The 24,577-nt window shown below is 45.9% G+C and overlaps 1 protein-coding gene across 4 annotated transcripts in view; it reads right to left on the reverse strand.

Annotated features, from left to right (window-relative positions):
* Positions 1-24,577, reverse strand: part of LOC114019377 — a 64,700-nt gene that overhangs the window by 37,993 nt on the left and 2,130 nt on the right. For 2 of the 4 annotated variants that reach the window (XM_027821725.3, XM_027821720.3), the window contains exon 2: positions 3,142-3,968. In XM_027821725.3, the coding sequence (XP_027677526.2) occupies positions 3,142-3,968 (827 nt within the window). The remainder of the gene's footprint in view (positions 1-3,141; positions 3,969-24,577) is intronic. The other 2 variants (XM_043551652.1, XM_027821732.3) reach the window with 1 other exon arrangement.

Here is a 24,577-nt window from a genome sequence, read left to right on the forward strand (position 1 = left end):
TTGATCAACAAAACAGAGGTCGGGAGCCACAAGCTCAGTTGTTGTAAATATAATCACTTCAATGGGAGTATGTTACTTACAGCAGCTGAACATCTGGGCCACAGCTTTTAAAAGGTTTTCAATCCATCCTCCATTTGTTGTACAAAACCTTCCTTATGGCCTAACATAGAGTCTTTATCTTGCATCATGCTAGTTCTAGTAGCTGCTGTTCTTGACATGCTGCATTATTTATCTACTCCATTAATATGCACTGTACCCTCTTCTAGCATAAATCACTGCTGCATTAGTACAGCTACAAAAAAATTAGCTTCTTGGCATTGACTTAGAGCTTCACCATTCAGCCAGTGAGGATATTAAAAAGGAAGAACAAGCCACAGAGGCAGCTTCATTTCCTCTTAAGCCTCTTTAGAATTTACTCTTGGGTTTATGTCAATGCTCCCTTTAGTGGGAAACTGAGGCTCCATTTCACAAAGTATTTAAAGTACTTTTCAGGCAATTAATGTGGCTGTCTGATGGGGTCACCACCCCAGTTTCTGCAGAACTCTCCTGCTCTTGGAGCCGCCCCTCAACTCCTTGCCCCCAAGCTGGCCTGTGCCAGCCCCTTTTGAAAGGTCCACCCAACCAGTAGGCCTCTGTTACTTTAGAAAATATTGCTTAATGTGTTTTTATATTGGTGGCTTGTCAGAGAAGGCAGTTAGCTACAGGGAGCAAGGGGCTGTTCAGTCCTACAACATGGCATGTTTGCTGTGTACATCAAAGAGGAGAACCTGTCTTGTATTGAGGACTGTTGAAATTGCAAGTTGTCACTTTAAAAGTGGGCAGGGGTGGGGCGCTGTTTCCTGATTTACCTGCCAGCTAGGGAGCTGAAGCAAGCAGGCAGTCAGCCTAGAATAAGATGGGGAGAGCTGTGCCTCTCTGCCTCAGGAAGCATCTAGCTTTGTTTCTCTGCTTTCGATTACTGTGTGTTGTTCTTCTGGATTCTCAAAAAAATTCTCAGTGCAACTTCCCAGCAGCAGTATTTGATATTTTTATTTGACTTCCCTGCAAGTATGCCATGAACATAGCTGGATCCTGTGGGTCAGTCTGTTATGAACTTCCTCAATGTTCAGGACTGTCTGGCTCATTATGGAGACAGGAGATAGCTAGGAGGTTTGAGTACAGATCTTAGCGATCGACAGACAATATCTTTATGAGGGTTCCAAATAAAGTGTGTTTATGATGTATGAGTACAGCGTGGTGGGGAAAGTGCGGGTGTAAGCTAAGGCCATGATCCATCACTACCTTTCATTTTAAATGTAGTCTGTTTATTGGAGGCCCCCTTGTGCTAGGTTCTGCACACACACATCATGAGAAGACTGCCCCAAAGACCTCACAATCTAAGTTTAAAGACTAAGATTCCCTCAAATTGGTTAGTGATTTAGGGTGCCCAACATGGGACACCTCCTGGGGCTGAATTTTGATAGAGTGGGTGCACAGCACTTTCTGTCTCAATTTGAACCCCCCAAAAATGGAGGCACCCAGAACCACTAGTCACACTTGAAAATCTTGGTGTGGGTGCTTAAACCCAGATCTCAAAGGGATTTAGAGACCCAACCCTCACTAGAATCAATGAGAATTAGGCAAATGGCAGGCCTTCGCACTGCTCTGGTGCTTGTCTAAGGCCACGTCTACACTATAAAATTGTCTACCTCACTTACAGCCACCGCAGTTATTAAATCACTTGTGTGTGTACACTTTGGCTTCTTGTGTTGGCGGTGCACGTCCTCACCAGGAACGCTTTTATCGATTGTATTGTCAATGTGGGACATTGTGGGACAGCTCCTGAAAGCTAGTAACAAGTCGATGTACAAAACACAGTGTGTACACTGACACTGCATTGACCTAACTACATAAACTGTGACTCTAAGCCGCTCGGGGAGGTGGTATTACTAAATCAGCGAGAGAGGCACGTAAGTCAGCAAGAGCCAAATTCAAGCGAAGACACTTCCACGGCTAGGTTGGCACAAGGCAGCATACATCAACCTAACCACGTAGTGTAGACCAGGCATAATAGATGAGCTGTTGTCGGGGGAGAAGGGCATCAGTAGAAGAGTTTCACCATTGTGCATCTTTCAGCATGTTCAGTGTGTTTGCAGGATTATTGTTTGACAAGGCCGTATAGCTCCTTCCTTTTGATCACAGTACACTTTGGTCTCTCTCTCAAGAATTAATTACTTGATTATATTTTCTCATTGCTGGATCTTGAAAGCAGATGCACAAGGTAGCAAGTCAGTAGTTTGTCAGCACATGAAACAAAGCACTAGAGCAAACTCTTGCCAACAAAGAGCAGCAGCAGAAAAAGTCTTCTTATACTCAGTGACTGAAACACTTTTCTAGCTGCATTTCAAACTCAGCAGGTGCACATTCTACGCTGGGATGGAGAAGCAAATAAGTCCGTAAAACTGGCCAAGCTTTCAAGGAGGAGAATGCTCTATGCATATGCAGCACCTTCCACCTGCTGATCTCAAAGCACTTAGGTTTCTGCTGCTCTTGTGTGATATTTGCTACGTAAAATGGGATCTTTGTCTTAAAGCATGAATGCAAGCAGCCCTGCAGTATTCCTCTCATGCATTTAGCCCGTGTTCACTCACTATACACTGTTTCCAGTAATAGGGATGTCCTGGCCCTGAAGGTGCACTGTATTATCAAATTTCTAGGCCTGTGACCTCCACCTCATAGTAACCCAGGTGGTTACTATACCATGAGATGGGCTAGCATGCTCACCACTCCACCCCCCTTCAAAATGTGTGTGGTTTTAATAGCAGCAGCAACTCTACCCTTCAGCACAAGACTCTCTGAGCCAGAGCCTCAGCTGGTGTAAATTGGCCTAGCGCTATTCACTCTGTGTTGATCTTCACCAGCTGAGGCTCTGGCCCTTATGCTCATAAGTTCCTCAAAAATGTCATTTCATGTAAATTACAGGCCCTTAAAATCAACTGCAGTTCTCCGCAGACCATAATACTTTAGAGTGGGGGTTTACAAAGCACTCAGAGTTGGCCTAACTCTGCTCCCATTGAAGTCAATGGGATTTTTACCTATGCAGCTTAGACTAATTTGAAAATCCCACCTGTAGCATTCCAACTTGCATGTCTGGTTTCTTACCTCACTTAATCGACAGCACTCATCCATGTACTCATCCAGGCTGTCGCTTGTGGGATATTTTTTGAGCTGATGTCCATGGAGCTGAAGATCTTGCATGCTCCCAAAGGTCTCTTTGTAATGGTTGGTAGTTGGCCTTTGCTTTTCTATGGGGGCAGCAGCTGGAGGAGTGACTTTAATGGAAAGGTCTATCTCTTTCCTGGGTTTCTCTTCCAAATATTGTCCTTCACTTTGGCCAAAAAGTTTATTAGGACTTTCTCCCTCCTGACAGTCCCTGAAGTCTTCCAGGGAAGCTGTAGGGATCTGCACCATGTCTACTGCCTGGCTGTAATATTCAACTTGCTTTTCACTCTCTGAAGCACACTGGCTGACTTCTCTGATGTCTTTACACTTTCTCATTGTGACATGGTCAGTTCCCGGAGAAGAAGAGGTGCTAAGCACTCCGGAGTCACAAGATGAGTCTCTGGTGTGAAGCACAAAGCTCTTCTCGGAGCCCGTTGGTGTAGACGGAGAATTAGCTCCACTCGGCAATTCAACCCCAGAATCCTCTGATTCAAATTTGGAGAATCTGTGAAGCTGGCACTTAGACTCTAAGGTGCTGAGGTCAGACAGGGTGGCCACATATTCTGGTTTTGCAGAGGTGTCTCTTGTGCCCAGATTTCCCTGGCATTCTAATAGGATGTCGACTTTGGGAAGCCTGGATTCTGCTGCAAAGTCCATGGCTGCAGGTGGCTCTCGTGTCAGCCCCTGGGTTTGACTCCCTTCGTTGCTCAGTATCTTCATGTTGGTCAGCACTACCTTGCCCTTGGATGGTGGGTTCATCTTGCCTGCTAAAACACAAGCAAGCTGACAGTCACAAAGAATTGCAAAATTCAGTCTGCTCCATAAAGCTTCCACTGTGGGGAAGAAATGGCAAATCATCTCCTTACACTCCTTACATTCAAAACAAATCAATCGTGGGCAACACTTATCTGGAAGTTACAGCTTCAGAATGTGGCACAGCTGCTTGTTACATTCATGGCTTGTGCAGACATTAGACAAACTTCAGGTGCCTGAGAGTAAGTTCCAATAGAGAGAGAGAGAGAGAGAGAGAGAGTGTGTGTGTGTGTGTGTGTGAGGGAGGGAAGGAGGCAGCCTTTTCCCAGCAAATTCTATTATATGCAGAGAGAAAATGTCTCCTGCCACGAATACAGGTTATTAGTATGCAACGCGAAGGCTCTCCACAGCAACGCAGTATTAGGGGCAGCACAGGTCTGTGTACCTAGATCCTATAAGCAAGCCTCTAATAGACCTAGTACATCAGCAGTCTTGTGTTTTATGGACACAATATCCTTCAGGGAGAGTCATAATTGCACATAATGTTCCCGAATGCTGAATTTTTCATGTGGGTATAGGACTTAGCTGACAGTTGTGAAAAAAAGACATGTAATCAGACAACCCCTTAGTGATTATACACATGCAGATGATGAAGAGCCCAAGTAATTTAAGGTAAGATCAGCATTAACTTAAACTCAGAATTTTTCCTCCTATTCACCTGTCTTTGTCACGCCCTAAAAGCAGGAATGAGCACAACCAAATCTGGTTCTTCTGGCCACTCACATGTATTTTGGGTTAAAATGAATAATTTGCATGCCATTTGGGTTGCAGTATGGATAGCCATAGTAACAGGCAGTGACTTGGAATATGAACCATGCACTTTGGGTGCTTGCTACTCTCTGTATGGTTTAGGTATGAAGTTCTCCCCAGGAGTGAGAGTAGTTCATTTAAAGAGAAATGACATGGGAGCAGACTTGACCATCAGTGTTTGCATATGAATGAAGAAGCTTTGCTTTCATGGAGAATGTTTCATAGAGTGAGAACATCCTAGCAGCAGGATTTATTGGATTGTGGAACTGTCTCCTGAGGGCCATGCTGGAAACCCATCACAGGAGTCATTTCAAAATAGACCAGGCCAAATGCTAGGAAATATATTGAAGAACCCTATGCCAGTTTAGGCTCCCTTACATTCAGTAAAACCCATTTGTTCACATAAGGGATCCTAACTTTACATGCTTTTATATCCTCTCTGGGCATTGCACTGAAGCATGAACAGGTAAATGATTGCCAGCTATGTCTAGGGCAGTTTTCCAACCTCTCCAATGGCAGACCAGAAGTATTAACCCTTGGAGGATACTCAGAAGGATCCAGATAGAAATAGAAGGAGGGATCTTTGAGCAAGTGGGAATAGGTCACTGCCTTAGGGCAATTTTCATTGGTGTGAGGGCCCGCAGGCTGTGGAGGAGAACGTGTAATCTCCTCCCACATGAGGGGACAGGGTAAGGGAAAGCCACAAAACCCATGGTTCATGCATCCAGTGCCACATAAAGAGCACCTTCAGATCAGAGCCCCCAACATTGCCCTTGGAAGTGAGGGAAGTTGTTCCCAGACATGGGGTCAGGTTGTGATACTTCCATGTACACTGCATTGGACCACACATCACAAATTGCTTTTCTAATCAGTGTTGGGGTATCACAGTGTCCTTGGTGAATGGCCTCTGGCAATTGGCAATATCCATTTGCCTTTGATACCAGTTGCTGTTTTACAGTGGGAACAATACCTCTTAATGCCAGTCAGTGACATTCAGGGCCTGATTCTCCTCTCACTTTGCTCCAGATTTACATCACTGTAAATGAGAAGGCAGTCAGGTCCCAAGTGTGTAATGAAGAGGTCACTAAGATAGTCCCTGCACCAAAGAGCTGACAATCTTTTATTCTGTGTTTGTACAGGGCCGAGAGCAATGGGATCTTGGGCCATGACTGGGGCTCCTTGTAGTACAATACCAATAATAAACAGTGATAGCTATAGCAAACAGTGGCTGGAGGAGAAAATGAAATGTTTGTCACAGTCTAGAATTCGCTCACTTTTCACTTCCCCTCTGCACCAGGCCCCCGCTGGTGCAAATTGACATCGCTTTCCTGGGAGCCGGGCTGACATGCACCAGCTGAGGATCTGAACCTCCATTTCTTTTGTGTCTTTCCAGCTAACGTTTTACAACCCAAAATGCCCATTTCAATCCAAGATGGATGCAAACTAAAGCCCCGGTCCAATCCCTGGTGAACTCTGCAAAAGCCCAGATCCTGCATCTGTCACTGAACTTTGCCTCTTGGGGCCATCACTCATTGAAATATAATGTTTAGGTCACTGTGACACAGCACAGAGAGGGGCTACAATACCCCAGGCCACACATATGTACACCTGACATTTTACATCCTGTTTCATTTCCTTCCATTCCCTGTACTCTCTTCCTTCCTTTTTTCACAAACTATCAGCCACGTCAGACTGCTTTTCCTGATGATGTGATGGTTCTTCACTAGGAAGGAAGGGAAGAAAAAACTACAGCTAGAAGGAGGGGAGTTCAGTAGCATAGACACGTCTCAGAATAACCCAGAGACCCGTCTCAGCACCCTGCTCTCGTTCGTTCCTCCTCCTGCTGCTTTGCCCCATTGCTCCAGCTTTCCTTGCTAACAGAGTCACTGGGCCTCAATAAGGCCAAGCTGGAAATTACAAAAACTTTTTTCAGTTTAACTGATGTGCCTTCCATCAGGATTCCCTGCTCCAGTTTAATAACATCATCTGATATTGTATATATAGTAGCAGGTTCGGTCACTTCAGACTGAGATTTTCAAAGGTGTTTTAGGGAGTATGGGGTCCAAAACCCATTGACATTCAGGAGAAATTGGGTACTTAACTCTAGTCCTCTATGAAGATGTCGGTATTATCAACAAAGGAACTGAACCTATACCCATTGAAGGCAATGGAGGTTTTGCCACTTGTCCCTGTCTTTACAGGAATTTCTCTCACTTGCCACTGAAATGCAGCTAGCTCTGGGATGGAGCCTGGCACCTATGCAGCAATGTACAGCAACACTACACAGTGATTTAGGACAAGAGGAATGCCATATCCTATTGAAACTCCAGGGGAAACTTAGCTAGGGAGCTACCTGAGCTGGGCTAACACCCTTACTCTTGTCACAAATGCCCCAAGAATGTAATTGACCACAAGGGATCAGGAACTAAGTTTTATATTTCACTCAAATAAAAGCACTTCCAGCAACTGAGTGCCTCACACCGCTGAGCTGGGGAAGGTTGATTCACTGCTGAGTCGGAAGCATGCCACCTTCTCAACCACAACCTCCTCTTTACTGACCCAATGACATTGCACCATTCTCGCATGTGGAATAAAAGGATAGTGGGCATAATTGATCACATAATTGATCACGAATGGCACCTTAAACCCCATATAAAAACCAAGTTAGAATCAGGAAGAGAGGAAAGTTAGTGCTTGGTTTTATTTTTAAGAACAAATTATGCAGCCATCATCTTTCCACCAGAGAGAAAGAGTAATTATGGACAATAACATTCCTTTCCAATAGGCTTCTGAATTGCATCTGACTGTTAATCAGGCCATGATTTGCTTCACTGGAAAGTCCCTCATGGTCTTTCAATGTGTTCCTTATTTCTTGCTGAACTTTCCCCCTAGTCTACGCACAAACATTTTTGTCGGAAATGGGGAAGCGCCATAATAAATTGAGATCTCCCTTGATACCAAAGTTGCTGTCAGATGAGCTGATTCGTAATGTTAGATGACTCTAAAAACACTGTGTAGTGTAGACAGGCTGGTGGTGGCAGAAGCAAATGAACAAATACAGAAGATGAAATCTGACCATCTAGGGTGCTTATGGGGCTCCTGTCACCATAGAAGCTGAGCCTGAGCTCCTCAAAATCTCGAATGGATTTTCCTTCAATACCCCTCAGAGCTAGGAAGGTGCTATCCCCATTTTACAGATGCAGGACAGAGACTCAGGCTATAGCTACAGGACAGAGCTTACAGCGGCGCAGCTGCAGCACTGCTAGTGCAGATGCTCTACACTGACGAGAGAGAGCTCTTCCGTTGACTTAATTACTCCAGACCCCGTGAGCAGCAGTAGCTATGTCAGCGGGAGAAGGAATCTGCTAACATAGCACTGTCCACACCAGCGCTTAGGTTTGTGTAACTTACGACACGCATGAAGATTGCTTATTCTCATCCCTGAGCAATATAACTTATACCGCCGTAAGTTGTGGTGTGTACATAGCCTCGGTAACATGCCCAAGGTCCTACAGGAAATCCCTCCATAGAGGCAGGAATTTACCCCAAGTCTCGTGTATTCCAGGCTAGCACCTCAATCACAAGATCATCCTGTTTCTCCTTTCTGGAGGAACAATTTCTTTTTCATTTTCACTTAATGGTTCTGAGCCTGAAAACCTCATCCTTCCAAGGAGCCACTCCAATTTGCCAAAAGAGTGAAGAGAGCCATGCAGACTTTTCTGCTTCTCAGAGCTTTTAAGCAATGACTACAAGAGTGGTACAATCACAGCTCATATGTCTGAATATTAGCAAAGGGCCAGATCTTCAGCTGGTGTAAATTAACATCATTCTACTGAAGTCAATGGAGCTGTGGTAGTTAACACCAGCTGATAATCTGGCCCACTACAACTCCAAAGTCAAGTAGAGAAGATGGATCATTACCTACCTCTGTAGCAATGCACCTCTGGGACAGAATAAAGCAACCACACTGCACAAAGGTTTTTAAACACAGACGTGAGGCATAACTTCTCCAGTTAGTGCTACAAAGCAAATTAACAGTGGTAGAACATGTTTACCCCTGTTGGATTTGGCCAGGCTACCACGATCAACACTCCCTGTGAAAGCTGCCAAGAGGTCTTGGTTTCAGATCCCACCTGAGAGATGGCTTTGCCAGACTCACACAGCCTTCTACCAGGAGGCTGTGGCATTGATTCGACACTGCTAGAGAGAATCCAACCAATAATGACAGAATATTGTCTGTACCTAGTTAGTTACTGATACCACTTCTTACAGTGATGACTTTCCTTGGGGAGCTCCTAGCCAAGTATTGTCTCAGTCTAACTTGTGCTATCTCTCAGATAGACTATAGTGCCAGAGGCAGTATGGTCTAGTGAATAAAGCATGGTGCTGGGACATATGAACTCCTGAGTTCTGATACTGTGTCTGCTATGGATACATATGACCTTGGGCAACTCCCTGAAATGTCTGCATCTGCAAAATAAATGGGGGTAATGATACCTACCTCCCAGGGCTATTAAGAGGGTTGATTAGTTAATAATTGAAGCTATTAAGCATTACAGGCTCTGTGCAAACTGCAGTGAAAGGAACAGATACCTCTCAGGTGATTCACTAACTCTTTACCCCTTGCTGTCCGTTTCAAATAACTAAGTAGGATACCTACCTGTGGGCTGTCAGTTTGTAAACCCCTGGAAGATGATGTTAAGGCCTTTCAGTGTAGAGATCCTCATTACAACTCCAGCTTCAAGGCTTCTCCCTCCATTAGGCCTTGTCTACACTACAGAGTTTTGTCAACAAAGCGCAACTTTTGTTGGCAAAACAGTGAATGTGTACACACTCCGAGGCGACTTTTGGCGGCAAAAATGCCCTGTTTTGGCGACAAAATAAAACCACCCCAATGAAAGACATAAAGCTTTTTCCTCTAAATTTTTGTTGATAAAGTGCCAGTGTAGCCACCACGCTTGATTTTATCACTTTAATTGGCCTCCAGGAGGTGTCCCTCAATGTCCATCGTGACCACTTTGGTCAGCAGTTTGAACTCCATTGCCCTGCAGCCAAATAAACCACCATCCACCCCTCCCCCTTAGAAGCCCCGGGAATTTTTAAAATTCCATTTCCTGTTTGCTCAGCATGGAGAGGTCTCATAGCATCTTCCCAGGTGACCATGGCAGGTTATCACACCAAAAACTCTCCTGCTTGGACCTACGGAGCTGCTGGATCTGCTCAGTATTTGGAGAGAGAAGGCTGTGCCGTCCCAGCAGCACTTGAGCCATAGGAATTTTGATACCTACAGGCAGATTTCTCAAGGCTTGTGTAAAAAGGGCTATGATTGAGACACACTACAGTCCAGAACAAAGATAAAGGAGCTGAGGCAGGTGAGGGAGGCAAACTGTCATTTCGGTGCTGCACCTAAGACCTGCCAGTTCTACAAGGAGCTGGACGCTATCCTTGGAGGCGACTCCATCTCCACCGCCAAGAGCCCCGTGGATACTTTGGCGGGCTTGGAGGTGGTGGAAAGAGCACCTAACCTGGAGGATGAAGAATTGATTAAAAAGTGGAGTTAGATGACAGTGTGGAGCTCTTGCGGGGGGTCGTCCGGTGGGGCAGGCAGCCAGGAACTGTTCAGCACTCCAGAGGTGTCTAGCCAGTCTCAGCAGTTGCTCTCCGGCAAGCAAGAAGTAGGAGAGGAGACCCCTGGTAAGTGGCTGTGGTTTGTGTAGAGCAGAGGTGAGTTCAGGGTATAGAAATGTAGAGGCTGGCTATGTTTCTGTGTGCTGGACATTTCCCTGTGTAGCTAATTAGTACCGCAGAACAGGTGTTGATGTGTGCCGAGGTCTCACAGGAATCCTCCAGAGAGATCTCTAGGAAAGTCTCCTGGAGGTACTCAGCAACCCTCTGCTGAAGGTTCCTTGGCAGAGCAGCTTTGTTCTTCACCCCATTGTAGAAAACTTTCCCGCGCAGGGACCAAAGTGGCACACAGGTGAGCAGCATAGAGAGCAGGGAGGAAGCCACAAACGTAGTAGATTTACCCTCGCTTCCCTGCTTACCCTTAGCAGTGAGATGTCTGCTAAAATGACCCCCACCTGTGGAAAAGTGGGGATAATTTTAGATTTTTTTCACTAGTCGGCTCACCACAACCCTATCAGAGTGCTCTCTACCCCATGTGGAATGCCCCTCCCCCACATCAACACTCACCATGCTTCGGGCGTAGCCAGAGATGTGTGCCTGCCAAGGTCAGTGACAAAGTGATTGTTATGTTGCAAAAGGTGTATTTTACTGAAATGTTTCAATGCTGTGTATGAATTTAACAATCCCACTTCTGTGCATTGTCCCCTGTGCTTCGGCAGATGTGGCCTTCAGGAACACCCCCCCCCACACCAGCCAACCATCTCCGCTAGATAAGAAAGCTCCCAAGATGGAGCAACGAAGACATGTTCCGGGAGGTACTGCACTTCTCCAATGCTGAGAAAAGGGAATGCAAGGAGTGGTGGGAAGCTGAAACACAGGACAGAAAAGAAAATCAGGAGTTTAAGGATGCTACTGAGCAGATAATTAAAGTAATGGAGGAGCAAACACAGATACTGAAATCCTTAATAATGCTGCAGACTGAGCAGATCCATGCCTGCCCTCCCCTACAGCACATTCAGAACTGTTGGTGATGGGTATCGTAGGCAAGGGGAGGCTTTGCCTCCCCAAACAGCCTACTGTAGCCCCGCCTCCCAGCCAGCATGCCTCCTGAAGGGACTCGGGGCTGCCGGGGTGGCTGGTGCTGGGCTGCACTGCCTGCCTGGCACTCCAGAGCTGGCTGCCTGAGCACTGAGGCTGGGGGGCACGGTGGCCACACCGCCCAGGGGCTGTGGGCACTGAGGCTGTGGTGGGCTGGGGCCTCGCCCCCCTTCCCCTGACCATCCGGCGCTGGGGTTGGGGGGCCACAGTGGGGGTGATTTGGGCTCCTGTTGGGGGGGGAAGGGGAGGGGCAGGGTCTCGGGCAGAAGGGGAGCGGGCAGGGGCTAGCCTCCCCAGGCGGCCAGGTCACAGGCCACCCATGTTCAGAACTCTTTTCCGTGCCTCTCCCTCAACTCCACCCACACAGTCCTTTCCACTTTCTGGGAATTCTCAGTTTCCCCTTCACTCCACCCCCTTGGACAACTTTCAAAATAATAAATGGACCTTGTGGCAGGGCAGAGGTAAAACCCCTTGAATGCCCTGCCAAAATGCTGGCTAAGCCCTGCTTTCTGGTAGCGAAGCCAAGTGCAGGGGCCCAGGCAGCCAGCAGAGAGTCCAGCTGCAGCTCACAGCAATGACTTGAGCTAAGTAGCAGCAGCGGGGCTGAGGAAGGGAAGGGCTATAAAAGTCCTGGAGAAAGCTCAATCAGGAGGCTAGGCGGGGATAGGAGGTTTATAGCTCTGTTGCCTCACCAAAGGCAAGGAGCCTCACGGGCCAGGGGACCCTAGGAAGGATCTGAATGGGGATAGCTGTTGGGGGAATAAAAGGGACTACACAGTTGCACTATAAATAAAGACACAAGGGTGAAGCACCAAAGAAGGTGTTGGGACTCTTTATTTGGCCGGCCAACATAGGGCACAGGTACGAGAAGGTCGAAGCCTGTGTGTACCTTGTGACAGACCTACACATAGCTCTGAAAATCTGCCCTTCCCTGGTACCTCCTTACCTACAAACCATCTCTGTGTGTGTTGTTTCTTGTGCAATAAAAGCAAAGTTTTTGAATGGTAACTCATCTTCATTTGTTTCCTACAAATTCAGATAGCCGGTACTACCAATACATACACAGGCAGTTTAATAATTTGCTTACTGGAATGTAAGGCCCCAAATGTCACCATTACTTCTTAGGAAAACTACATGTAATATAACATTGCAGCACCAATCACAGAGATATACATTACTGGTTCTCATTTTCAAAGTGGTGTCTCAAAGCCTCTCTGATTCAAATTACCCCCTTCTGGGCTCCTGTAATAGCCCTGGTATCTGGCTGCTGAAAATCAGCAGCCAAGAGGTCTGCCTCAACACTCCACCCCTGAGCAAACCTTTCACCCTTAGCTTCACAAATATTATGCAACATACAACACACAGCTATGACCATGGGATTATTATCCTCATTAAGGTCTAACCTGCCATAAAGGCATCACCAGCGCACCTTTAATCTGCCAAAGGCGTATTCCACTGTCATCTGTCACCTACTCAGGCTGTTGTTGAACCGCTCCTTACTGCTGTCCAGATTTCCCGTGTAAGGTTTCATGAGCCATGGCTGTAAGGAGTACACAGGGTCTCCCAGGCTCACTATGGGCATTTCAACATCTCCCACTGAAATCTTCTGGTTTGGAAAGGAAGTCCCCGCTTCTAGCTTTCTATATAGGCCAGTGTTCCTGAAGATGCGTGCACCATGCACCTTCCCAGACCACCCTGCGTTGATGTTAGTAAAACACCCACGGTCATCCACATGCGCCTGGAACACCATGGAGAAGTATCCCTTCCTATTGATGTACTCAGTCACAAGGTGATCTGGTGCCAAAATTGGAATATGTGTGCCACCTATTGACCCTCCACAGTTAGGGAAACTCATTTTTGCAAAGTCATCCACTATTTCACGCGCGATCCTTCGTAGCGGGATGCAATTAATTTCCCTGCACACTTTCATTAACGCATCCCCAGCAGTCTACTTCCCAACTCCAAATTGATTTGCGACCAACCAGTGGCAGTCTGGAGTCACCAGCTTCCAAACAGCAATCACCACATGCTTCTACACCAATAGGGCAGCTCTCATTCTGGTGTCCTTGCACCGCAGTGCTGGGGCGAGCTCCACACACAGTTCCAGGAAGGTGGCTTTCCGCATCTGAAAGTTCTGTAGCTACTGCTCATCATCCCACACCTGCATGTGGATACGATCCCACCATTCTGTGCTTGTTTCCTGAGCCCAAAAGCGACGGTCCACCATATACACCTGCTCTGTGAATGCCAAAAGCAATCTAAAGTTGCTCCTATCCGGATCACACAGAATGTCAGGCACCTGGGAGTCTTCTTTAGTTAGGAACTTTGCGATTAACTGCACTGCCATCCGCAATGTCTTCATGAGAGTTAACAGAGCATAGGGGAGCAGGGCTGGATCCATCCCTTCACACAGAGATGCCAGGGTGCACAGGAAAGAAGGGCCATTGAAAAATGCCACAAAAGAAAGCCGGAAACCCATGGAGTGCTGGGACAGAAAGCAATGCAGCGTGGGACATTGAGCCTGGTTCCAAGATGCGCCATGTACCACTCCACCTTCCCACAACACCTACCGACAGAAGGTGTTGAGCTGGACTGTGGGATGGGTAACCACAGTGCATTGCTCACACTGTCAATGATAGTGCCCCAACTGTGGACACAGTCTGCTGACAGAGGGAGCAAGTGTGAACATGACATTCTGATTTTTATTATGCCAATTTTTATGTGTCGACATCACTTTTGTCGACAAAACTTGATAGAGTAGACAAGACCTTAGTCTCCTTTTCCAAGCACATTTTTCCCTCTGAAACAATAACTAGTGACAGTTGGGGCAGAGCCAAACCCAAGTGCATTGGGTGCACTCTGAGCAAAGGAACAATGATATTCCTACACGTCTAAGTAGGCAATCGCTATCAAGCTGTTTTCTTTGTTTCTTCAAATCTAGGGGGAAATGACTCCTGGGCCTGAACACCCTGCTCCTCCCCCTCCCTCCCCACCTCTCACCCCCAGTCTGCTGGCACCAAGGCACTCAGAATCCACATCCAGATCCAACTCTTGCAAATGGCCTCCAGCTTTATTCTGGGCCAAGCCAGAACCCACATTGAAATCCACAAACTTGGGAGTGTTCATAAACCAGATCCAAAGTGTACACCTTCAGTTTGTCTCTAGAGGAAAAAAAATAAAGGCCAAATTCTGCGCCCAGTTACACCAGTGCAACCCCAGTGAAGCTAATGGGGTTCCACTAGGGGAGCTGAGAACAATATTTGGCCCCTGATGCAAAAACTCAGAGCTTATCTCACAAACTATAAAATCCCTCCACTATTTTTAAATGTCTGGATAGAGCAGGCATCTGTGTAGGGCTGGGGTCACCACATTAGAATCCATACACTTCAGCTTGATTTGGGTACTTCTTCTTTGGGACCCCATTATTTTTACCTTCCTTTAAGGTTCTGTTCTTCCTTAAATGTTGCCATCCTATATATGTAGAAATGACAGTACCGGAGTCTCACAGAGCTGAGTGTTCAGCACTCCACTTGGTATAGGTGTGCATTCCGCCCTGGCGAAAGGTGCCCGACGGGCAGTCTGATAAGTACCATAAGCAGTGGTGGCAGCACACCAGTGGGTAGCCAACTGGTGTGCTGTGACTTGTGTTCATAATCATCTCCCTTGTGTCTTGTGCGCACCCCACCTGTTTGCTGTGTCCATCCGCTGTCTCTCATTACACCGCATGTAACTGCTTTGGGACAGGGACCAGCTTTTCCTTGTGTGTGTACAGTGGCTAGCGCTCTAGGGGACCCAATCCCTGACTGGGTCCTGCAGGTGTTACCGTAATACAACTAAATAAATAGCACTAATAATCACCGCCCTAGAGTGACGCACTCATCTTAGCTACAGAGCAAGGACAGCATTGCAAGCTTCCCACGTGCTGTCCTACTGTATGCCTCATACCTTTCCCGGAGGCACCTACCCTAGGAGTGAGGGGCTGCTTCAGTCCTTGGCCATGATGCTGATGCTGCCATCAAAGGCACATCCTGTGATGTGGCTGTTGCCTACTAAGACCCCTTAACTCCATCTATCACATCCAGTAGCACCCCCCAGCAGCCCCCGACCCCATCCCCAGCAGAAGCCCCCAGGTGGGAGAAGCCCCAGAGCCCCCACCCATTCAAGACAGAAGCCACGGGGTGGAAGGGGAAGCCCCCATGCCCAACCCCACTTGCCAGCAGAAACACTGCAGAGGCAGGGCAGGAAAAGCCCCAGCCCCCGACCCTGGTCCTCCGCAGAAGTGGAGGGAGCAGGGGAAGCCTCAACACCTGGACCCCTGCTGCGGCCCTGGGACTGGAGGAGCTCTCACTTCCTGCTGTGTCCCAGGTCAAAACTCAGGGACAGAGCTTCTCCAGTCTTGGGGCTGCAGTTTGGGTGGGAGAACGGAGCAAAAGGGGTTGTGGGGCTGGGATGGGGGGACCCTGGGTGGAACAGGGGCAGGCCCCAAGGAAGGGGCAGTGCCACAGGCAGAAAGTGACCCCCCACTTGCTCTGGCCCAGGACCCCAGGAAACCTTAATCTGCCTCTGATCACATCCCAGGTACCACAGTAAATAAATAATAATCAAACCTAGCTTCCCCCTCAGCAGATCTCAAACCACTTCACAGAGGACCTCAGTATTAGTATCTCCATTTTACAAATAAGGATCCTGCAATACTAAGAGAGAAAATGATCCAGCAAAGTGGTGGCAGGGCTAAGACTAGAACCCTGGTCTCCCAAGTCCCCATCCAGGGTGCTCTTCACTAGGCCACACTGCCTCACTTGTGCACAGCTGTCTGCAGATGATAAGGATGTTAAGTCACTAGTGACTTAGATTCAGGCAGATGACCTAGAGGTGAAAGTTTCCATTTCCCATTCTCTCACCCATCCATTTCCCTTTCCTTTTAAACACACTTTATCCTTAGCTTCTTGTTCCCTGTCATGTGTTAGGTTTTCTTTAATTTCTCTGTCAGGATTTGGCACAGGTGGCATTTCCCTTCATTAAAAGCCCTTTCATCAGAAAAAAGGTGGAATCCCCACCCCCACCCCACCCCGGCCCCCAAACAATGAGATTTGCATTTCCTAGAATTTTTTTTAAAAGGGTCACTTCCTTTCTGAACCAAAAGGCATTTTTGGCCTCTGACTGCCTTTGCTGTATGTGCTGAGACAGGGAGCAGGTTTGAGAACCACTGTCCTAATAATGGTGTTTACTGCCACAGTGCATTTTAACCACATAGTGTAGTATGTGTGCAGGATGCAAATTACAGATTCATAATTGTGAACATTTACACCAGAAACCTGAGTGTGAGAGTTAGCTCATCTAATCAGGAAACCGAGATATACCAGGTGACTGGTGTCCAGTCAAATCAGCTCAAACTTCAAATTCAGAATAAATCATTTTGAGAAGATGGTGACTGATTTATGGACCAGAGGTGAAGGATGAAATTCACTAAATGATTAATTCAGAGTGAATTTCAGATGAAATTCAGAGTGTTACAAGTTGGTCTCTCAGCAAAGGTAACAAAGCACTTTGGGGTGAAAGATGATCTCTGAACTGCAGATATCATTTCTTGTAGGTCCAGGGACATAATGATGCCGCTTGGTTCACAACAGAGACACACTCGGGGGACAGTGTTAAACTCAGTGTAAAATGAACATTGATAAATTAGAGGGGGAAACAGGGATTTCCCTACACTGCCCCTGAATTTCCCCAACAGCCTCCCAGTGGTCAACTAACTACCTTTACAGTGTTGCCAATTTAGTCATTGGTTGGAAATTTGAATTGAAATTGAAACATTAATACACACTTTAAAAGCATGTACAGTATATGATAAAATACTTGTACTTGAAAAAGCATAACAGGTTTGAAAAGTATGAACAAAGACTAGCTTCCTCACACAGCAGGGGTTTTTTTATGACAATGTCGGTGCATTCGTTTTGGTGATGTTGACCAACCTAAGAATTTCAAATTATGATTTGTAAGCAAGGTCTGAATGAGCTCTCTCCTGACAGTAAGTAATGACCCGGGGGGGGAGGAGGGAGAGGTTTCAGGACCAGACTGTATTTAGATGAACATATCTATCTTGCCTTGGTATCCAGCAGACAGAGATGTGTTGCCCAAGAGATCAGTTTTGCCTGGTGTTGGGTTACAAATCACTTTAGTACTGAATGCAGGGGTAATGAAATGTTGTTACTGTATGAGTAAAGGGCAGCAGAACTGTACTTAGCATGTCCTGGTTGAGGGGGTCACCTTCAGTGCTTAATTTGTGCCAAGTCTGAGCCCTGGCACATCTAGGCTTGGTGTTCATAGCCCCAGGACCTCTGGACTTGCCACATCAGTTATAAAAGTAAAAAATTTGCTTGAGCCCTGGCACCTCTTTCATTACAAATTAAGCATTGATCATGCTCAATTGAACTGCACTCCCTGCTCAAGGGTTTTGGATGGCGGGGAGAGAGAGAGAGAGAGAGAGAGAGAGAGAGTGGAGACAGATGTTTTTCTTGGTGGTGTGGGCTCTGCCTAAGAGTCACAGGCACTATTTGACCTGCCCCCATCCTTTGTTTAAAATTACAGATGATTAGGCACCATAAAGAGTCTTTTGTTTTTGAAGTGACCACTGGAGCTGAAATCACTGATAATCATCAGGTCGATGCTTAGACCTGCTGTGTGACAACATTTCTGTGGAAGACTCTGCCCAGCCTGCACTAGCAGTGAGGTTCCCCCACTGAGAGCTGAAATCACTGAAAGCTGGGTAGAACCTCAATAGACCGACTCACCAAGGTCACAGTGGCAGGTGGCAGCAGAAGGTGATGGCACAGGGCCATCAGCGATGGAGCAGTGGAGTGAATGGTGGCATGATGAACAGCGGCCAGAGCAAGAGGCCAGAGTGAGTGGCAAGCAGCGAGTGGCTGGAGGAACAAGCAAGGTGCCTTCATCCCTCCCTTTCCCCTCCCAGGGTGGGAGATGAACTCACGTGAAAGCACCTCTGAATTCTGGTCTTCACTGACCCAGGACACCAACTATGAGTGGGGTGGGGTGGAGGGAGAAGGATAGGCATATTAAAGGAACATTTCATTGTTGGACTATGTTTTAGTGACTTTGGTCTAGAATGCTAGATTTGTGACTAGGAAACTTATATAAATGTACATTCCTAGTGGGCCAAGATTTTTAAAATGTATTATTTGCCAAGATCATTATCTCACATTGTCGCTATCTTGAGAGGTCACTATCTTGGGGAGTTTCTGTACTAAACATTTTTATTATATTATAATTACTTTTTACATAAGAACATAAGAATGGCCATACTGGGTCAGACCAAACGTCCATCTAGCCCAGGATCCTGTCTTCTGACAGTGGCCAATGCCAGGTACTTCAAAGGGAATGAACAGAATAGGGCAATTATCAAGTGATCCATCCCCCGTTGTCCACTCCCAGCTTCTGGCAAACAGAGGCTATGGGCACTCAGAGTATTGCATTCCTGCCCATCCTGCTAATAGCCATTAATGGACCTATCCTCCATGAATTTATCTAGTTCTTTTTTGAACCCTGTTATAGTTTTGGCCTTCACAACATCTTCTGGCAATGAGTTCCACAGGTTGACTGTGTGTTGTGTGAAGAAGTACTTCCTTTTGTTTGTTTTAAACTTGCTGCCTATTAATTTCATTGCATGACCCCTAGTCCTTGTGTTATCTGAAGGAATAAATAAGTAAATAACACTTCCTTATTCACCTTCTCCACCTCTATAATATCCCCTCTTAGTTGTCTCTTTTCCAAGCTGAAAAGTCCCAGTCTTTTTAATCTCTCCTCATATTGAAGCTGTTCCATACCCCTAATCATTTTAGTTGCCCTTCTCTGTGTACCAATTCCAATATATCTTTTTTGAGATGGGGCAATCAGAACTGCACACAGTATTCAAGATGTGGGCATACCATGGATTTATATAATAAAAGTGGAGGAGTTTGGTTTGCCAGACTGATCAGCAAACCAATGCTGAAAACCAGTGAAAAGGCTGCAACACACCAAACCTTTGGACTGCATCAACATGCAGAAAACTTTATAAGCCAGTTACTGTCAAAGCCAATTTTAGAGGTACTTAGTGAGGCTGTTAAGAATTCTAGAGACAAAACACAGTTTATGCAAACAAACATGGCTGTCACATCATACTTTCTATTTAAGCAAGAGATACCACATACTACAAACTGGAGGTCAATGTTAAGTGCCTTGTCACTTGTTAATCCTGAAGTTGGACACTGGTTCTGACCAAGACCGGCAAATGCTCACTATCTTTCTGCGAGAAACTCAACTGACTGGTTAGAAGCGTATGGTGCAACAGTGAAAGACTCAGCAGTTTAAAAAGTGAAGAACTCTCTCACTGCATTCAGAAAATTTGCGTACATGGCCAACGAATGCACCAATGTAAATGGGCATCAAGTATTAAGTCATTGTGTATGTTATCTTGATGTCAGTGGTAGGCCAGTAGATGCATTTCTAGATGTTCAGGTTATAGAAGACACATCGGCTGCATCTGTGACAACCCACATCTTAGAAGAGTTAAATGTTTGTAGACTGAACCCTAAAGAGATGGCTGCTTGTGCATTTGATGAAGTTGCAAACCTCTCTGGAAGGCAGTGGAGTACAAGCTTTGCTCAGAGAAAAGTGTAACCCTAATCTCTCCTATATGCACTGCAGAGGCCATCTATTCCATCTAGTACTAGCACGAGCTGCAGAATCTTCAAAAGACATTTTAAAAGCCATAAATGTCATTTCTTCATTATAGTCTTTTTTTCAGCAAGAGTCCAAAAGGGCTCAACATCTTAAAGTTCAAATGAGTCCAACCTGGGAAAAGCCGCTGGCTTTCTCATAAACGACCCATGGCTGTTGTCTTAAAAATTACTGCAACCATTATTATTGGCTTTCGAAAGGATCTACCTAGATCGGATGGATCTAAGTAGTAATGCTGGTGGACTACTTTTGCTACTACATTCAGAGAAGACTATTGCCATTCTCTCTCTTGTAAGTCTACTGCTGAAACCACTTGGGTCATTAAACAATGCCGTCCAGGCATCTGCTACAACAGTAGTAGATCTTTGTCCAGCAATAGAAGCTACACTTGGATCAAACAGAGAGATAGCCATTGAAAATGTACTGGAAGAAGCAAGGATTTCAGTTCAGAAGTTGACTAATTAAGGCACTTTAATATTGACTCCTTAAGTGAAGAGAACAAATGCTACTTGTCAAGCCAGCTGAAAAAGTACACAGATTTGATTCTTACAAATCTACAACAGCAATTTTTGGATTCTACTCAACCTTTACATAGCTTTTACAGATGCCTGTCTTATAAAACACCGACAGTTGAGTGGAGAATGAGGCACTACCAGCAATGGGGCTGCTATGTGATCAGGACAGCCGTCACCCCTTCAGTATATTCAAACACCCCTCTATATTCAAACACCCCCCTAATTTCAGTTCCTGGGGAAAACACTGGAGGAGAGCGGGGGTTAGTGAAGGATGACAAAAATGATAAGGGGATTTTACATATGAGGTGTTAAGTTAACAACATGTACAGCTTACAAGAGACTGAGAGAGTGAGCACTGTATACAAAAACTTGAGAGGCAGTGACACTGGGGAAAGGGAAATGAAAAGTTTATAGGCATAGATAGATAGTGGAATAAAAGAGGAAATGGCTTCCTGAGTGGAAAACCTACTTGAGGTTTTTCAGCTGGCCAACTAGTTTCTTGGAGCAGGGCAATGGGTCTGTTGAGTTACTGACCCTCTAGCTGAAGCCATCAGTGCACACAGGAACCAACACTGCTCAGCTAGATTATCCTATTTATTACTGGAATAAATCCGAATTTATTGATTAATAGAGTCATCGCTTTTAAAGTCAGAAAGGCCTAGTCCGATCATCTAATCTGACCTCCACCATAGAACCTCACCCAATAACTTCTGCATCAAGCCCATCACTCATTTATTTATTTAGATCTAAATAATAATGGAAAAGACTCCTAGGTGCCCTAGCACATTGTTATCCCATACATGGAAATGCCAGCATCATGACAGCTTCAACCAGGGGCTCAGCCAACCAGCCAGTCACAAAAATTCCTTTCTTCCCATTCACTGTGGTGGGAAGCACGTACACAGACCTCTCCAACCATGGAGCCTAGTGGAATTTTCACTGGGGAGGGTTTGCTAATTTAAACAAAGGAAATGGGTAGAATGGACTGGGGGTGGGGACAGGGATTGTGATGCACAATGCAAAGTAATGCACATTGGAAAACGTAATAATAACTATACATATAAAATGATGGGGTCTAAATGAACTTTTATCACTCAAGAAAGAGATCTTGGAGTCATTGTGGATAGTTCTCTGAAAACATCCACTCAATGTGCAGCGGCAGTCAAAAAAGTGAACAGAATGTTGGGAATCATTAAAAAAGGGATAGATAATAAGACAGAAAATTTCATCTTGCCTCCATAGAAATCCATGGTACGCCCACATCTTGAATACTGCATACAGATGTTGTCACCCCATCTCAAAAAAGATATATTGGAATTGGAGAAGGGCAATTAAAATGATTAGGAGTATGGAACAGCTGCCATATGAGGAGAGATTAATAAGACTGGGACTCTTCAGCTTGGAAAAGAGACGACTAAGGGGGGATATGATAAAGGTCTATAAAATCATGACTGGCGTGGAGAAAGTAAATAAGGAAGTGTTATTAACTCCTCATAACACAAGAACTAGGGGTCACCCAATGAAATTAATAGGTAGCAGGTTTAAAACAAACAAAAGGAAGTATTTTTTCACACAACATACAGTCAACCTGGGGAACTCCTTGCCAGAGGATATTGTGAAGGCCAAGACTATAACAGGGTTCAAAAAAGCACTAGATAAATTCATGGAGGATAGGTCCATCAATGGCTATTAGCCAGGATGGGTAGCGATGGTGTCCCTAACCTCTGTTTGCCAGAAGCTGAAAATGGGCAACAGGGGATGGATCACTTGATGATTACCTGTTCATTCCCTCTGGGGCACCTGGCATTGGCCACTGTCAGATGACAGGATACTGGGCTAAATGGAACTTTGGTCTGATCCAGTATGGCCACTCTTAATTTCTTATGATGGGGGGGCACTGGAATAATCTGCCCAGAGAGGTGGGTGAGGCACCATTGCTAGAGGAAGGTAGAGGGAGCACAAGAAGGACTAAGACAGATAAAACTCTTACTCTGTGCTTGGTGCCAGGGCTAGACAATCTGGAAGGTCTTTCTGATTTCCAGTCTTGTATGACTAGAGCTTCCTGAATTCACCATAAAATGAGAGAGGGGAGCAGGGGCCTTTTCAAGGTAAAGAAATAGGAAATCAGTGCAAGCACACGTTCTGTCTCCTTAACTGGGCATGTCACAGGAACCCTACAACTCCCTCCTCACAGGGTCATGGTTGCTCTACTTAAACATGCAGGTTAGCCATTAATGGACTCTGAAACTCCATCTCCTATTACTCACAAACCTTGCTGTGCAGCGAAATCAGCCTTGTGTGTATGATGGACTAGACCTGTGGCAGGGCCATTTGGAGTTTGGCTTCAGGTCAAGGAAGCACCAAAAAGTTTGAATGTGATTATACTGAGGTAAGTTAGTATAGACCGAACCTCAGCGTGGTGTCTTACTGCAGAGAAGAGACAGACCCTCAGCTGTCATGAGTACAAAGGGGATTGTTGCCTGAGGCTATTGGACACCTCCCTCACCTTGTCTCTTAATATCCTGGGACGACACAGCTACGTCATCACCACAAATTGTCTTAAACTGCCTTCTGAGGGGGGTACCACCAGTATCACTACTGCCACCCCGCCTGCTTCCCTGGGTCTGTTCCTGAAAAGGGATGGTTGTGATGATGACTGAGAGTGAGACTGGTGTATGCTGGAGAGTAGCTGGATCTGTCCATGCTTTTCTTCATAGCTTTAAGGAGTTTGAGAGCTTAAGGCAGGGTGAGTCAGCAGGACTGCGGCCAAATCCAGACCTCCACATGCTTTTGAATGGACCCCAAAATCTTTTTATTTACTTATTATTATCATTATTGTTATTATTTTTTTATTATTTTCACTGGAGTCCGGACCTTGACTATACCTTGACCAAGAAATCTGGATCTTGATCAAAACTAACTGACTATCCCTGGCTTAAGCCTTTTACCTTCCTCCCTTCACTGTCATTCTCTGCTCCTCACACACCCGTTCACTTTTCTCTCCAAGTTCCATGCTCACTTTCTCTTACCCAGCAGCATCTAGCTGCTGACAGGTGCACTAGACATGCAGAGATGACACCAGCAGGCAGCAAAGGAGAGGTTTGGATTTCATTCTCTCTCCAAAGCTGCGCTCATAGATGTGGCTTTATAGCCCTGCCACAGAACTTCCAAGAAACACAGCAAATTCTTAGCTGCTCTTGGCAGAGATGGGGCCCAAATCAGGGCACTGAATCTAAATCACCACTATCCCCCAAGCCTTAGGGAAATTCACCCTGGGTGTGAGCTCCACACCTCAGGCCCCATCTGTAGCTCACAGAAATTCTGACCAGGTTTCTCTTTCAATGCCCTGTGTGAGGTGTCTGTTTTCCTCCCAGGATCTCCCCCCACTCATGCACTGGTGTCCATGTGGTGAGTGGCACTTCTTTGGGGATTAGTAATATTCTCTTCCTGCAGACTTTGCTGTTACGGTCACACTATAGTTTGGGGAAAGAAAATCTGGTTTATGGCCAAATTACCCCCAGTCAAAAAAGTACAGCAAAAAAGACAGCACTGTAAGTGGCAACAATTCACACATTTTTCAGGTTTCTGCGTGGGACTTGGATCCCTCTCCCAGCAGCAACACCAGCATTTGCTCTAGAAGTTCTTCAAGACAGCTTTCTCTACCTCTGGGTAAACACATTCACATGCCTAGCAATGTGCTCCAGCAATCCTAGCTAGCAGAATTGCTCTAGGGAACTATTATCCGCCAGTGCTTATTAGAGCAGCAGTCCTGACCACCCATTGGGGTTCTAACTTGCATTAGGGTTGGAGAGGAATGGAGCCAGCTCTCAGAGAGTGTA

Source organism: Chelonia mydas, chromosome 7, assembly GCF_015237465.2.
Source record: "Chelonia mydas isolate rCheMyd1 chromosome 7, rCheMyd1.pri.v2, whole genome shotgun sequence".
NCBI lineage: Eukaryota > Metazoa > Chordata > Testudines > Cheloniidae > Chelonia > Chelonia mydas.